The 16951-nt window shown below is 49.0% G+C and overlaps 1 protein-coding gene across 2 annotated transcripts; it reads right to left on the minus strand.

Moving 5' to 3' along the window:
* Positions 1-174: 174 nt before the first annotated feature.
* Positions 175-15102, minus strand: P2RX5 (purinergic receptor P2X 5). 2 transcript variants are annotated; one of them, XM_069791109.1, is made up of 12 exons: positions 14810-15102; positions 12279-12429; positions 8985-9104; positions 7902-7977; positions 7452-7548; positions 6986-7066; positions 6025-6163; positions 5042-5178; positions 4662-4755; positions 4074-4139; positions 3682-3764; positions 175-3234 (listed from the first exon to the last, which is right to left on the minus strand). In XM_069791109.1, exons 1-12 carry the CDS (start codon positions 14944-14946, stop codon positions 3159-3161), a joined length of 1257 nt encoding a protein of 418 aa, XP_069647210.1. In that variant the 5' UTR covers positions 14947-15102; the 3' UTR covers positions 175-3158. The 2 variants fall into 2 exon arrangements, with proteins under 2 accessions (XP_069647210.1, XP_009913079.2); XM_009914777.2 differs by having other exon boundaries at positions 9033-9104; positions 14810-15094.
* Positions 15103-16951: the final 1849 nt, after the last annotated feature.

The following is a 16951-nucleotide window of genomic DNA, read 5'->3' on the forward strand; positions in this document are numbered from 1 at the left end:
TGCAGGCACAACTATGGGTTTTGGTTAACGTAGTCCCTTGTATCCTTTGTGTTTTGGGTAAGACACACCAATTGCAATCCCTTCTAGGTTTGCTGCCTGTCCCTACACGCAAATACCAATGAAAGCAGTGTGTAGCACAGCCCTCTTAAAAAATAATCCACTGGCACAAGGAAATACTGCACAGTAGCATGTAATTAAGTGTACGTGAAGGTTTGGTACAGAAATGTAATTGAGTTGCTAGTGCAAATGTTATTTCCACAATTGCTATATGTACACGCTATCAATAAATGACATTGTCACAGATACTCTTCACTGGCATGTACAAGAGTCGCTAAGTAATGCTCTCCCAAGTCAAACACTTGCTTCTTTTTAGTACAGTTGTGTCCAACGAAACACGACCAAGTAAGTGCAACGTCCTGTTACCTGCCGGCTCACTCTGTGCTGAACACAGGTGTAAGCCTGCTAGCATTTTCTGTAATTGAGCAGCGCAGTGTTGTGGTTCTGTATGTCCCTGGCAGGAACAGAAGGGAAAATTTGGTCACCTGCTGTACAGGTAATATCTTTGCTATAGACCTGCTTGCGCAAACTTAGTGTTTAATTAACTTGCTTAGCGTAAGTATGTATCACAAAGAGATGGCAGTGTGTGCAACCTAAAAAACACACTGTACAGAAGAGTCTTGGAGAGCATTGCCCTAAAGTGACAAATTTTATTGCTGTATGTTAAATACAAGGAGGAAAAAAAAATAATCAAAGAAACAAGCTCCTGAGAAGGAATCTGGTTATGTTTTATCAACAGCAATGGTTGTGGGAATTGTGTTAAACAGAGGGTATAAAAATGGGAAATATCCTAGGGACTTTTGAGGGCCTGAAGCCCCTGAAAACTTAAATTCAGGAAATCGCTTTGGTCACCTAACAAGAAGATGTTGTTTTGTCAAGTGGAAACATTGGTTTCAGTAGAGCACAGTCAGCTTTATGTGTTACAATGAGCTACTTGGTCTCCGTGAGTTGTGCCTTAGCCTGATGATGCCACATGTGGGGTTCACCATGTGTTTCACCATCTAGAAATTATTCAAACAGAATTAAGCTCTGACAGTCAGGAGCCTGTGCTGTTGTATTGGCGTGGTAGTTCTAATGGGCCTGACTAGTGCAGCCTGTCAGTTATACACACGTTAACTCATGGTTGCCTGGAGGAGAGACTTCTGGCATGAATAGGCAGCTTTGGATGTGATTATAGCATCAGAGGTACACAGCTTATCCTAAATTATTTTAAGTCCACTGTGTAATTCTATTCTAGCTAAATGTTTGACTTGATAATTACTTGCATCTGAACAGAAGCAGAGGGAGTGGACTAGACTGGGTGGGGTTTGCTATTGGTGACTGGATTTGGAGTTTGCCACTGCTAACAGAGGTGAGTTTTAATTTAGAGCCAACCTGTACCACCTGAAAGAAGTTAAAGCAGAGGTGAGCGCAGCTTGCCTTTTCCATTTGTGTGTAACACGCGATCACAGCAGCTCTCTGTACCACCGCCCTCTCTACAGCTGTCCTAGCAGTACATAAGGATGCTGCAGCAGGAGTCCTTTAAATCTCAATACTCAAAGAGTGCACAGAAACACACAGTCTTTAGCATGATGACTCCTGATCAATGATGACCTGGTGGCATTTACAGAACACTGATCAGATTGTACCAAGCCACACTGTGGAAGCTTTAAATGAGGCAGGAATATTTATTCACCTACTGTCTTCAGGGGCTGGTGGGTCGGTTCCTGACAGCTCAAGCAAACACAAACTTTAAACAGTGATATTCCATGAGCACTCTTCTGAGATTAGTTACATCCCCACATGATCATAAATTCACAAAATGGGCTGCAGTGAGCCTTAGTTCTCTGTTGAGAAACAAAGAAGCACTTGTATTTCTTGGAAGTTACCAGAGTGTTGAAGTAGTGGACATCTGTCTGCTACATTTTCCTCCTGTTGGTGTATTTGGAAGAACCCAGCAAAGTCCGTTTCACCTGACAGAGCCCCCCCACACACCTCTTTTCAGTCTCTGCAGTACAGCTCAGGGTACTACAAAAACCGGCAGAAGCGTTAAGTCAGATCTCTCCCCACCGCGAGCCATGGGTAAGCAATGCAGAAAGGACAGTCCTGAGCAAATGACACCAGCCACTGAACAAAGGAGGGAGAACCTAAGAACATCCCTGTGCAGATATTCCCAGTGCCACGTTGCTTTCCAGTGCGCTAACCCCCTTTCTCCACCCCCCCACTATGAACCACAAAACCATCTATCCCTGCCTTGCCTCAAAATACTCCTCTGCCTGCTGTTACCTGTTCCGTGCTCTGAAATGTCGGTTCTCTGGGCCAACTACAAACGGAGATGGTGGGTAGCGGTGAGGTAGCTGGGACCCAGCCGTGGCTGAACTGATTCCCCGTTCAGAGCTGCGCAGGACCTTCTCCTGCTGTTCCTGAGACGAGCAGAGCACCTTGTTGCGGCTGTTGCGAAGGCTTTTCCTGGATGAGCACCGTTTCTGGCCCTAATGCTTACTCACACACTGCAGTAAGAGTAATTGCCCCCACTGTGACACAGGCCCAGTCAGCACGGGCGTTGTAGGATAACAAGTCCCTTTCCCTCAGGCTCAGAGAGCTGCTGAAATGCTGCATTTCATTGCACTTCCCGACAAGAGCAGTCCTGCTGCTTTACATCTAACACAAGCGAGAGTTGGAAGCGGTGGCTGCAAGCCAGTCGAGCAGGAGACGAGTTGAATCAGGGCCTCAGCCCTCCTCAAAGTGCCAGTGGTGTTTCACATCACTGCTCTTTTGCACATGGAAGCAAAGCACAGCCACGGGATAACACTGGCTACTGACGTAGGTACAGACATATTTATCAACAGATACTAAAACTTTTGTTTGGTGCCTTCTTTTTCCTTTTATAAAAATCCTTTTATAAATCCATAACGATGACACACTGTAGCAAGCTCAGGATACCAGAGAACATCTCAGGGAAAGAAGGGTGTTCTTTAAAGGACTTTTTTTTTCCCTCTGGAAATCCCAATAATAGACAGTAGACCTGATCTGGGGTGTCTCCACCTCCCAGTCTGGGTGTGATTTCACACCTGCGTGGTTTTCCTGGAACATGAGTCCAGCTGGCAGACCCATCGCTGTGCCTAGAGCCCACCGAGCTGGTCAGGGCTCTGATTCCCATTCAGCGTAGGGCTAGATAATGATTTCCTGGAACTGGACCTGAGGAAACAAGCAAAAGTGACAGACAAGGCAAGCAGGCTATTTTTGTTTCAGAAAGCAGTGTGGGCAAGAGGTTCCCAGCCAGGCCTGTCACACCTTACCACAAAGGCTGTCACCTTCCGTACAGCTAAAGCCCCAGTTCTCAATTTCATGAGGCTCTGGAGCTCTTGGAGCTGCCCCAATTCCCTCCTCACTCATTATGGACCGACAGTGCAAGGCCATTTATAGTCCATCCATGACACAGCACCTTCCTTTGCTCCCCAGATAACTGCAGCAATGAATTGCAGAGGGAGGGAGTAACAGCTAAACTCATTTGGAGGAATATATTTTCCTGGAATTCGCCTTTGTTTGCCATTAATGGTTACTGTGTTCCCATATCTCCTTCTATTTCTATTAGTCATAACAATAAAGCCATTATGTTTAAACACAAAAGCCAAGCCCACTTACTTTACTTCCTCATATTTTTTGCCTCGATAGAAATTACTCTTTTTAATCAGATACAGCAGCACCAGGTCACAAAAGAAAGCTCCCTGCAAAGAGAAAGAACTTGTGTTTCATCTTGAGAGTAGAAGAGGAAGTGTTCTAATCTAATTAGCAATGAGCATGGAAGAAGAATAACTTGTGGGAGCTGTATTTTCCTTCATACACCATGTAATTTTAGGGGCATTTAGACTACAAGGTATGTTAACAAATGCCTTTAAGACAGGAGACAGACATGCACCTGACTGAGCAGAGTAGCAAAAACTCTGCTGGAGAAAATATAAACCAACCGTCCCATTTTATCCTCATACCACCTAAATGAGGGATCTGTGTTACTTTAAGAAAATACATTCACTTACCGCTCCCATGAGAGCAAGCCCCGAACCGATATTGATAATGGTGGGAATGATGTTAAATTTCCCTGCCTAAAAGAAAAAAGGTCATGAAGTACTTGGTGAAAGAACGACCCAAGAAACAAATTTAAGGGTGCGGTGTTACACAGGGGAAGCTACTAGTGCCTGTGGGTGTGTTTTGTTAGTAACAAGCAGGCACGACCATGGAAGATTTGCAGTGAACAATCTTGGAGGCTAAAGGTCTGTGTGTGTCTCAGATCCAATTGTCCATGGCTGCGTTTCTGAGCTTGCGTCACCCCTGGATTAGTTTTCTTTTTTCTGCCATGTGTATGCATGGAAAGCAAGACTCTGGGGCATATTTCCTTCTGTCAGACTTTACAGGAGCCTGGTTTTAGGTAAAAGAGATGCAGACTCATCTGCACTCTAGGTCATCTCCTTTCTTATGTAGGGTTAGCTCCACATGGATGAATGGCAAGAGCCCTTTCCTATGACAAGCCAGAGAGGCTGTTCTCATCCCAGAGCTGCCTTCCCACTGAGAAACGTCCCCCACCTTTTTCTCTCCGGGCTCTGAAATATTCTGGCCTGGGACCTCACCTTGCCATTCACCATCACATCAAAGCGGATTCCATACGCTTTAATGAGCGTCCGGTAGTCGACCCCCTCAGCATCCCGGTAATATTTGGCAAACCTGGAATACAATGATGCTGATTTTAACTCCATCATCTGCACCCTGCCCCACACAAGAACCCATCTGAGTTCACCTATCTCTTCAAACAGATCTATTCCTCTATCAAAAACAGCTTTAGCTTGCCATGAGCACGAGTCCCTCCCTCCCCTCCTCTGCAAAGCAGTGTGCTTGGCTGGAGCAGTGCCTGGCACGGCCGGGTACTGCTTCACTGCCAACCTCCAACACCTGCGAGTCAAACCAGCTCAGCCCAACCGCGGTACTGCATCGTATTCTCCTCTTTACTTACCTGAAGTTGTACCCAGAAGAGATGGACTTTTCTGCAAACTTGTTATCCAGCCGGCTAAAAGAATAGTGAGGATTACATTCAGAAGGGGCTTTATCAAGATCACAGTTCCATTCAATCTGAATTCCTATCACACCACCCTTAACGAAAGAGAGAGACAGTGTGAGTTTTTTAAGCTTAGTTCAATTAATGTGTCTTCAAATTTGTCAGATCCTTGGGCAAGTTTTCCCCAGGGACAAGAATAGCTGCACTTCTGGTCACAGATGTGAGCACACACACTTCTGGATGGGCTCAGTTCATGCTTATGATATTAATCACATTACTCTACACACAACCCTAGCTTTCTCTGTGCTGGTATCCTAGGAAGATTCTCATCCCAGGACACTGATTTTATTAATTTAAGTGGCTGTAACACACTTCAGTAGAGAAGAGGGTCTTTTATGCAGGGATGAGGTTCACAAGTGCAGAAGCCTGCACAAAGCCTGCACTCTTCTCACCCTGTGCTTCCCGGGATGCCTCAGACTGGCTCCATCTCCCCCCCTGGGCTACACACACTGGGTCGCAGCCTTCTTTGGCGCTGGAGCCCCATGACTCCATGCAGAAACGCGTCCGTTTCCCACAGGGGAAGCCTCCTGGGGCATTCTCTGAGCAGAGGAGCCCCACTGGCGTTCCAGAGTTCTGAGTTTAAACTGATGGTGTAGTAATGTTGAAATTAAACAAAGAAACCCTGCTGGCAGAGCAGCGGTTTGGGTAGCCCTGAATAACAGATAACTGACTCGACCCCCTCTTCCAGAGGACCTACATTGCCCTTCCTCTCATTCCCTGGGGACAGGATAAATGGGACCAGCGTGATTTTGAGACCCAGCATCTCTCTACTGTACCCTGGACAGGAGGCAGATCCCAGCTCACCAGTGGCTCTCGTCATGGCCACCCAGCGAGTGGTACGGCCAGCTGGGAAGCCACACGAGCCCGAGGGGCACTCCTACCTCCGAGGCCATTTCCTGGAAGTCGCTCCCAGCCCATCGGACAATGTTCCCCAGGAGGAAGATGGGGCAGTAGGGATGCTCCATGCTGTAGCGGCAGGTCTTCAGGTAGGACTCATTGTCGGTTGCCAGCACATTCATCCTGCACGTAGGGAAGAGGGAAATCCAACTTGTCTCCCTCTCTGCTTGCCTGCACAAGCCTATGCCACCAAGACTGCAGAGACAAGAGACTTTTCCAACACCCCTCATGCACAACAGAAATGGCACCTTGCCACCAGTCTTGTCACCCTGCGAGCCTCTCCACTGCTGGCCCAGGGAAAGCAGGCTGCCCCTACAAAAATGACCTCCAGGCCAGGCAGGGACTAGGCCAGCTGAATCTGGGCTCAAGAAAGGACTCGCATGGAACAGGTTGCCAGAGTGCTCCACGGCCACCTGGTTTTCTCAAGGAAGGGAAAAAATAAAGGTGCTAGAAATGTCTAGCTGAGCCTGGGAGAATAGCAAGAACACATTCCGTTCTACACTTCTTCATTTTGTTCATATTGTAGCAGCAAATGCAAACAAATATTTTTAAATTTGCATTTTCACAGCTTTGTCCAGGCACCTTCATTTTTATGGAAGAGGAGGAACATCTGGGAGCCAAAGCAGCTCAGGAACCTCACTACGCACTGGCTGGCAGACAGATCCATCTGACTTAGAGCTCTGGTGCACCCCATGCTGTAGGAGCCATCACAGACCTCATCTGGTGAAGGACAGCCTTATCCCGGTTGCTCTCTAGAAGCTCCAAGCCCTCACTATTTCCTTGTTCCTGCACAGCCTGAAGCCAAAGGCTTCTCCCTGCACCTTAGAAGAGGGAATATCAGCCTCCCCACCCCAACCCTCAGGCAGGAGAAGGACAGTGGAGCAAACCGAGGTTATTGGTTCTGTGATGGAGAAGACAGAGGGATCTCCGAGCACCTGCACTCACTTGGAGAACTTAAACTTGGGGAAGCGGATCGAGTTCTTGATGTAAACAGTGAAGTTTTCTGCACTGGCGAGAAGTGGTTTCCTGGAAGAGAAGGGTTTGTTATCTGTTTTACATCTGCACCCTGCCCACATGCTAAAACTTGAATTGCCATTTTAGAAACAGGTAGGTTTCATCCCATGGTGCTAGACCAGCCATGCCACTTTCCCCACACTGCCAGCAAGGAGTTGGTGAGGAGCGTGCAGGCTGAGGGAAGCCCTGAGAGCTGCAAACTGCCCTGGGACAGCCAGTGAGCTAAGGAGGGGGGAGCAGAGGGCTGGTCCTGCCGGGGGGCCATGCAGAGCTCCCTCCTGCACTGCAACAGCCAGCATTCAAGCAAGCATCCAAGCAGAGAGAGCCCAGAAACCGCCCTGAGTGACACAGAAGCCAAGCAGCTCAAGCTTGGAAACAGCATAAGATGGCCACGTACTTGGGCTTGGATCTTTTCTCCACTGGGCACCAGGCCAGTATCTCACAAGTCCCTCCGATGCTGTCCCTGTCTTTCGAACAACGGCCAGTCTTAACCCCTGCAGCACAGACATCACAGAAAAGGTCACGCAGAGCAGCCACCTCCTCTCTTTGCCTACAGGGCACACAAAAATCAGGTGGTTTTCACTGCTACCCTAAGCCCTCCTCCCTGCTGTGAAGGGGCCTCTCAGCTGGAACAACCACTCTTGTTGCTCCTCTGAGCAGCCCAGGGTGCTCTGGCCCAGCCACCACAGAGCCGTAAGCAAGGCAGCAATCTTAATAGAAGACAGTAAAGAAAAGAAAGTCCTTGCCACTCTGTAATTGGAGATTTCTGGGGTTGTAACCAGGCTGATGCCTCTGAAGGAACAGGACTCTACCAGACACAGCCCAGGAGGAGGGACCCTTGCCTTACCATTGCCAGCCACCACTGCTTCCCCTGCCAGGCAGTCCCCATCCTTGTAACACAGGGCATCGGGAATGCTGCCACTCTGCAAAGTGGAAGAGGACAGAAGTGAGACCTGTGACAGGACACAAGACTCAAAGGGGTAAGAAAGTGCTGCTGATCTGGGGTGAATTCTCTATAGGATGGTGAACACTAAAATCGTGCAGCTGAAGTGGTAACTGTAGGTCACGCAAATAGCTCAACAGCATCACGCCACCGGCAATGCCATGGTTCAGCTGTGACATCGTGCTTTGGGGCTCTGCTCAACCTGGAGAGGGACAGGCTGTGGAAAAACTCAGACATCACCCAGCACTTGCCAAAACCAGGCAGGAGGCCACAGTACTTCACCTTAAGAGATAATCCTACCTTTGATTTAAGCTACAAGCTCTCCGAGCCCCAAATTACCCTTCCTTCTCTGGGCTGCATGCCGGGTTAATGCAGCCACTAGAGGACAGCCGCGTCCTGAACAAGCAAGCTGTGCTCTCAACCTTGGCTACCTCTTTGCTTGTGATATGGAAAAATTAATCTCTGCTACATGGAGACAACACTGCCTGGACGGTCAGCGTCCTCCTCCCCCAGGCTCCAGCCCATTCTGAACCACGTCTCCACAGAGGACATTTCAACATGACCCAGAAAGACCTCATGCCTCTGGCCTGTAAGGCACGTTCTGGAAGGTACTAAGCACCCTTCCACATCCTGAAGGTAACGAAAGCCTGAATGTTCAGCTCTTCCCAGGATGGGGCTCTTAGAAAGTCTCCTCTACCTGTAACTAGACTGAGTCACCTCCAAGTTGTTTTTCTATGGCCTTTTCTGACTCCGAGCAATGACTGCTCTGGTCTCATCTCCAGCTGGGCAGATGTCCAACACCTTCAACTAAGGTCAGCAAGACTCTACATGATCAGTGCCTCTAGAAACTACGATAGCTGAACCTCCCAGGTTTGCAGTAACCAGTTCGATTTTCCCAACTGAGATATTACACTACAGAAAAAAAAACATTCGCCTTTCATCCTTCCTGCGTTCGTTGCTCCCCAGATGTCGTCTGCCAGTTCTTACCCCCAGTTTTGTAGGGGTCTGGGGGCCAAGGGGCTCAGTTCTTCCTACCTCAGGACATGTGGCTTGCCTCTGGTTTGGGGTCACAATCAGATTCGTCATGACAAAGAAGACGTTTTCACCCTAGAATAAACAAAGTAAGGCAGGAAGAGTTAGAAAAACTGTTTTACTCTTTAAGTACCTGTTACAAGGAGGATGCAGTTCTCTGCAGAACAGTAACACCTCCCTCTCTCCTGATGCTTTTCAGGCTGAGATACAACAGCACCCTTTGTCTGGATATTTGTTTGGATGAGGTCGGCGAGTCTCTATGGCTTAAGGCGTTCTGCTTCAGAGGCTGCACTAATTTGGTGAGCAGGACGGCTGAGCCTTGCCTCGCTGGCTGCTCGGCAAGCACTTGTCCTCCTTTTCCATAAGGACAGAGTGCCTGATCAGGGATCAAAGGCCCTGTCCCATTGCAGAGCCGTGGGTGTTTGTTCTCAGCCAGGCTGCCCCAGCTGTGCTGTTACAAGCCTGAGCTCACAGAGCAAGGCAGCAGGGCACAGCGCAGGAGCAGAGTTAGTGCAACACTCTGGACATGTGATAAAAACACAGAACTTCTAGCATGGCTGTAATAGAGAGAATACAGATCCCTTTATCAAGCCATTGGGATGCCTGAGACATGCAAGGAGAGACTTGACTGCATTTTCATCCCCCAAATCCTTATTTCTGGCAGCGTTGTGTTTCCTCTGTATTTAGGCAAAGCCACAATATGCACAGCTGACTCCTGTCCTGGAGCCTTCCCGTCTTTGCACATTTACAGCCTCTATTTGGTCCCTTCCCCACATTCAGCAAAAAGTTAAAACAGTTAACTTTTCCCCTTAACAACCAACCACCAAAGGAAACCACAGGAAAAAACAAGCCTGAAGACAGTTGTACAGTCAGCAAGAGGGGAGAGAAAGCAGCTTACCACAGCACTGCAGATGGAAGCTGGTTGGCCACTCAGAAGTGAAATGAATGCCGAAATAAACCATGTGCTTCTACCATTTCTGCTCCATACTGTGCACACGTGGGGAAGGGAGGAGGGTCAACACCAGGTGGCAGCTACAGAAACATGGGTTCTCTCCTGACAGCCCCCGGCACTGGGGAGCCTGTCCCTCGTCATGCCGAGGGGACACACATAACCATCAGAGCCAGCCTATGGTCCTGGCGTGAGGCAGGGCAGCCCCGAGCATCTCAGATGAAAAACCCTCACCCACGACCAGAACCAGCAGTGTGTCAAGCCCTGCCACCCATAACTGGTGGCTTGTGTAAGCGAGCACCTGCTGATAAAACACCTCATCAGGAGCAAACTCTGGACCCCCAACCCCGCAAGGCTGCTCTGAACCACAACAGGGAACAAGACTTTTCTGCAAACCTGTCAGACAACAAGTCCAAGAAAGCTACAAGTGAAGGATTTACCAGGTGAATCCCTGCTCTACATTAAGCTTAACCCCAAAGTGGCACTGGTTCACCCTGTCTAAAGGCCCTCAGGGATGAATTTCAGTAAGCTGAGTGCATGCTGTTTATTCCAGAGTCTCTCAGAAAACTCCTTCCAACACACAGGCCTGCCTGTTGCACATAGAAATCAGAGATCTCAGGTTTCCATTCATGAGAGCAGAACTCAGTGCTCTCACACTCACCTGGCTCGCTCTCCTTCCCTCACTGTGCTTTGCGTGGGGTGGGTTTACCCCACATCCCACCAGTGCTTTGGGACACAGGTATGTCTGTCCTCAGCAGGAGGGACACGTTGGTCAGCAGCTGCGCTTGTGGGGTCAGGAGAGCTGCCCACTGCTCTGTGGAGGAGATGGGGTTTCTCCCAGCCCTCACTGCCTCCCACTCTGCTACCTGGATCTCTCCAGTACAAACCAGCCCACCCAGATCCAGCAGGACAGCGAGGGACTCTCCCTCCAAAGTGAAATGAGAGATCATGCAGCAGTTAGCAGATGCAGGTCACTTAATGCGCTGGTAGCAGGCATTCAGACACTCCTAAAAACCCATCCAGGACACATCTCACAGGTGACCCAAGACATTCAGCAGACAAACATTAATCAGCACATGGAACAGGAAAGCTTGTGAGATGTCTATGTTTGCACTCACAGCCCGCAGAGGTTGCTGAGTTTCACTGTGAGCCCAGGGTCTAACATCACTGGGGTTGCTGGAGGCTGACGTATGCTGGGGCAGACTGCAGTAATGTTGGATTCAATATTGTAGCCTGACTCCACAGTCATGTTTGCCTTCATGATGCCATAGCCCAGACATCTGCGTTGCAGAGTACACCAGCCCAGAGGCAGAGCTGGCTATCTTTACTCAGCACACCACACTACAACGCCTCCCAATAAGCCAACACGCAGTAACAAGACCATTGAGTCACAGGAGAAACATCTGACGAGTTAAAATACTGGTCAGCATCACCATTTCATTTCTGGATGTGCACACCAGCCACCTTCTAAGCATCCCAGGGCTTGACACAGCTTGAACAAGAGGCACCACAAGCATGCTGCCTGGCCTTCCTGCTGCACAGCAAATGTCACTCTGAAACTGAGGCTTTGCATTGAAATTGGTGGAGGTACAAAGCACAGATCCATAGGCCTGAGTAAACGTGGGCTGCAGCAGCAGGAAGGTGAAGTTTTATTCTTATGTACAGACAAGTAAACTGTTCAGTTTATAGCTTTCTTCCCCCTGTCTGCACAGCACCCCGATCTTCCCCTCATACCTTTCCATGCACATGGTGGACGCTAGCAGGGAAAGCACAAACAGCCCTGGCAAGCACAGATGGGCAACTTCCAACGTGGTGCCTGGCCACATCTGCTGCCATCTTTTCCCCTTAAGCATCAGCTATGCATCTCACTTCGTCCAAGTCAAGGAAGCAGCAAGGCAGGTTTAGCCAGAGACATTTCAAGCAACCCTCATCACTCAAATTGCACCACATTTTCTTTCCATCTCCCACCTGCTCTGGGCTGCCCCATGCATGCCTGCTCTAGCCCAGGAATGGAGGCAAGCAGACGCTTTGCTCAGCTGAGCAGACCCACTGAAGTCCAAGCGACTTCTGCTTGCAAAGTTCTGCTTGCCAAGTATCACAGACCTTTGTGAGAGAGACAAGACTGCTTTGATATTTGCTGGAAAGACCTAAGAGAAGCATAGCGTTGCTTTCTTGTAGGCCACCTCCTGCTTATTCACAGGAAAGACCTGGATACATCATTTCAGCCTTTCCACCAGCAACCACGCTGGAAGATGTCTTTCTAGCTGAATGGCAGACAATAGCAGTGGGGTGATGCCGACCTGTGGAGGGATGACGTAGTCTGCAACATCCCACAGCCTCTCCCCCAGCTCCGAAGTGTTGGTGAAAGCTACTCCTTTCAGCTTGGTGATGACAGAGCTCTGGAGGGATGTGTCTGTGTCCTGATAGCCTTTCTTGACAACAAACACCCACCTGCAAAGAAAACAGCAGGCAGCAGCATTAGCAAGTGGGGTCAGGGAACAAGTAAGCCAGAGAAGATTTACACCAAGGCCAAACACTGTTCAAGGGCAAACCAAAACATGCCAATGGCACCAAACCCTGTGCAAGCACCACTACAAATTTAGAATAAACTCTTTGGCACAAGCTGTGCGTATCTACAGCACTGGAGGAAAAGTCAGGACCAAGACCTCACATGCAGCAAAAGGTGTAGTAACTTGTCACAGGGTAAAAAAACAAAGCCTCCCACCTCCCTGTCCTGTGCTACACTCAGCAACCTCCACGGAAGGAGGGGAAGGCAGGGCTCTGTCTTCCTCAAGATGAAAAATAACATAAGCTTTTGCAAGTTGCGGTGAAGAGTGTGGTTTGTTTCACAATACATGACTCACTCCCATTTTAGCAGCCTGCCATTAGGCTACCAGTCCAGCAACAGATCATGGCTGGAGACCTGCAATTCCAGCAGGTGAACTGCGTATCACTAACAGAAATATGTAGGGAATATTCTCAGCTGGATACAGGATCTTTTGTAAGCCAGCGTGATGGGAACAACCTGACTGTACCCTGGCCTTTGCACTGGGCTTCAGGCTTCTCACTAGCACACGTGGAAGAGCTGCTGCCTCGCTAAGCACTCCAGGAAAAGGTTTTGCCTACTTCTTCCCACTGGAAGCAGCAAGAGCTCCATATCATAGGGTGAAAACTTCTTTGGGTTAAATGAAATGCCTCCAGCTTCTCCACAATACTGCCAAAGTCACCTGCCAAGACAACAAATCACCCAGACCCCTGAAGAAGGTAAGGGTGCCAGGGCAGGTTCTGGGAGAGGGATGCAGGCTGCATTTGCTGGCATGGCTCCCCTTTGCAGCGCACTGACCTGGAGTGCACTACTGCATGCAGAAAGGGAAAGCAGCCATCTCTGGGGCTGAGCAGCACTGACATATGCTGCCCTTCACCTGCTACTTGTGACAAACCTGAATAATAACATTCTCCACCCCTGTGAAGTCTCCTACTTTCCTGTTTTCCCCGAGAACCCTGTTCTTCCCTCCCAGGAGGGCTCAAAAGCAGACCCTTACAGTTTTCACAGTGAATCAGGGAAGAAATGGCAGCTACATGCAAGAAAGGATCCAGAGGCGTTGATGATCACGACCCCCGAGCCAGCCCCTGAACAGGTATGGGTACGTAATCAAGCCGTCAGACATCAGACTAACGCTAACCACCTCTGCGATACACTACGAGCCCCCAGCCACAAAGGAGTCACTGCAGGCACCATCAGTGACAGTGCCAAAGGTTTGCAGAAGGCAGTAACTGCCCAGGGAAGAGAAAAGCCTGTATGGCACAGACAGTGTCTGAACACTCACGGTCACTGGACATGCTACATCCCTCTTGGACAGAGGATGTGTCCTCGGCAATGTTATCTACAGGATTCCTCCTTTAGCAGCTAATACATGCCAGACTGCTGAGACTTCATCTCTGCCCTACTAACTAAAGCAGGCTCTGGAACTGTACACCTTTCTATAAATAAAGCCAGCATGTAAAAATTACTCTGCTATATTTAATCAGTGAAAACACGAGGTGTGAGAAAGGTGAAGGGACTCATAAGCACAGACAGTGAGGGTAAAGACCTATGAATCACTTTCTGCAAAGCCTCAGAAACTCAGGAAGCAATGGCAGAGGCATCACATAGGCGAGAGAATTCCAGGTCCGAGACTGCAAGCTGCAAGGAGTATTGCTGCATTTGTTACATGTCAGTGTGACCAGCTTCTTGCAGAACTGGGCCTTTTCCGAGAGGTGCTCTAGCTATCTCCATGCCAACTCGCCCTGCTCTGAAATAAACGCAAGGCAGCCGACTCACGCTGCCTTCAACCTCCACAATCCTGGCTGCTGCAGCCCACTCCAGCAAAGAAATCTGCCACTTTGTGCTTGGTTCCCTCCCATTTAGACTTGAGCATGTCACACCGTCATGCAGACAACCCAGGTTTGTCCCAAGGTTCAGCAACCACAGCCATAAATGCTATTGTTTCTAATGAGTCAGGTGTTAAGGTTTGGCACCATTCCCACCGAATACAGAAATAAAGGCGTAAATAATGCAGTACAAAGCCATAGTGCCATTTGATCTATTTTTAACCTAATGTTAATCTGGAAGGTAGAGCTGAATCTAGCGATCCCTAGCAGGCGAAAAATCAGATACAATCTATTAGACATTAAAAAAAATCCAGCTGTATAAACAAGCATAACTATCTGCATTAAAATCATAAGGCATAGCAAGCTGTCACTGTATGCAGAGTATCCTACATTAATCTTCATCACACCACAGCAAGCGAACGCAACCGCAGCAGTATGTGAAATGCAGGCCGATTCTTACCCCACCAGGTAAGCCAGGATGGAGAGCTGCACCACTCGATAGAGAATCCCCACCTTCTTGTTCTTTGCAATGACGTATTTCTCCGTTTTATAATCAAAAAGCGATAGAAATAAACCCTTCCAAGCCACCTGCCCCATGCTCCTGGCTCGCTCTGTACCGGTGGCTGGAGCAGGCAGCAGCGTTTGCAGCTCGCATTATCCACACGTGCTCTGCATGGAAACCTGACACACCAACCCCTTCAGAGCGAAAGGCTCATCTCCTCCCTCCTGTCAGCTGCTCGCCAGCAGCAGCTCTCGGGTCAGAAACCAGCAGCTGCACTAACACGAGATCCTTCCTTAGCTGCTTTCCGGGTAATGCATCCTCTGGGGAAGCCCCCGTCTCAGTTTTGCCCCCAGGCTTCATTCTCTCCCCCCCATCACAAAATGTTCATAATGAAACATGTTATAGCAGGAAGTCACATTACAGCTTCCAAGGTGACAGAGCTATAGTCTCTCACTGTCAAGTATTAAAGCCTTTCTTCAGCTTCTACATGATGGCAAAGCACCTGGTTAAATTTTTAATTTCTTAAGCATTTACATGAGCAATGAGAACTTGGGTCCTTACCAGTCATCCAAAATAAATACCTGCCCGGCTGCTACATCCTCCCACCAAAAACCCAGCTTAAGAAACTAATAAATAAATTCTGCATGTGGTTAAGGGATCAATCACCATCACATCTCACTAAAATGTACAGTAGAGTGCTGAGCTAGGCAAACATACAGAACATAGCATCTGATAAAATACCAAAGGGAGAGGAATAGTTTAACCGTCACTGAGATAAGAGTTGTTTATTAACCAGTACTGTAAGAAGTGACTCCCAGTCTAACAGAGGCACGTGCATATACAAGGACATGAAATGACCGTTACTTTAACCAAGAAGGGTGGACACCGTCTTGGGGCTAAAGGGGGAACAGAATGAGCTCTGAGGTGGAAAATGACATAAGCCAGGACCTTCCAGCAGCCTGGCTAAAAGAGCTAATGTACCTCATCAAGAAGAGATCCAGCAGCAAGCTGGGATCCAAACTGAAGCGTGCTCTTTCTGGGAGGATCCCATAGTTGTGCACTGATGGGAGGACGGGATGTGGACTGCCCATAGGCTGAATCTATTAGAGAGAGTCTAATCAGACACATGAAGTGGTGTATCAGGCATAAAGTGCAGGGTTTACGGCATTCACGCATGAGCACCCAATTAACTCACACGTGAGCACCCAATTAGCTCACGGGGCTCTGTCAGGACCGGGAAGGCTCTTGAGATTACAGAGTATGCAACTGTGATACATGCTTGAACACAGGTCAAGAGAGTGGGTCACACTATGGAGGCAGCAGGCAGCACAGCGAGATAATCTGCTCCAGCACACACATCTCTGCCCTACACAACTCTCTTCCCAGGCAGAATGATTCTCAAGACCTCAGGTTTTATGAAAATTTTATCCTTCATCCTCCTTAAATTCCGTATCAAATTTAAACAGATGCATCAGATTTTTAATGAATATGTGACAAGGTAGCTCCAAATCACAAGAGACTCACAAACAGCGTAATAACGAACGAAACACTATCCTCAAAATACCTCATTTCATCCCTCGCCCCACAGCCATCCCTAGAGTTTCCTTCTGCAGAGCGAAAAAAAACCCCTTTCTCCAGTAACTGCAAAACTAGAACAGAAATCTGCCTGTGGCCTCCTTTTAACCTGGCAGCTGCTGCACTCCCCAGCTCCAGCCCCACGGCTGGCGATCGCTTCTGCGCGTGGCTTTTTCACGAGGGGCTCCTGGGATGACGGGCAGGCTGCCGAGGGAGCGAGCCCCCCGCTCCCGTGCGCCCCCCGTCCGCTCACCCCTGGGGCCCAAGAGGTGGGAAAGGCCACCCCAGCCCCTCTGGCTCGGGGGTAGCCCCAACCCTGCTCCCAAATTTTGCAGCCACCCTTCAGCCTCAAGCACAAGCAAAGGGCTGGGTCTTGCTCATTTCTCCCACTGCCCGTGACCCCTCCTTTCCCTATCTGCACACCCCACACGGGCAGACCCTCTTTATCTCACAAAACATGTTGGCTGCTCCCCAAGCCCCACCTGGAGCCCTCTTTCTCGCGGTTTCTCTCTCCCTCAAACAGTA

This window comes from Haliaeetus albicilla, chromosome 9, assembly GCF_947461875.1.
Source record: "Haliaeetus albicilla chromosome 9, bHalAlb1.1, whole genome shotgun sequence".
NCBI classification, from domain to species: domain Eukaryota; kingdom Metazoa; phylum Chordata; class Aves; order Accipitriformes; family Accipitridae; genus Haliaeetus; species Haliaeetus albicilla.

Excerpts from the sequence above, each read along its gene's own strand:
- P2RX5 (XM_069791109.1), bottom strand. The coding sequence starts at position 14,946 with ATGGGGCAGGTGGCTTGGAAGGGTTTATTTCTATCGCTTTTTGATTAT. Across the intron at positions 12,430-14,809 it reads ATCCTGGCTTACCTGGTGGG|GTGGGTGTTTGTTGTCAAGA; the intron begins GTAAGAATCGGC and ends TTTTCTTTGCAG. Across the intron at positions 7,978-8,984 it reads AGACCCCTACAAAACTGGGG|AGTGGCAGCATTCCCGATGC; the intron begins GTAAGAACTGGC and ends TCCACTTTGCAG.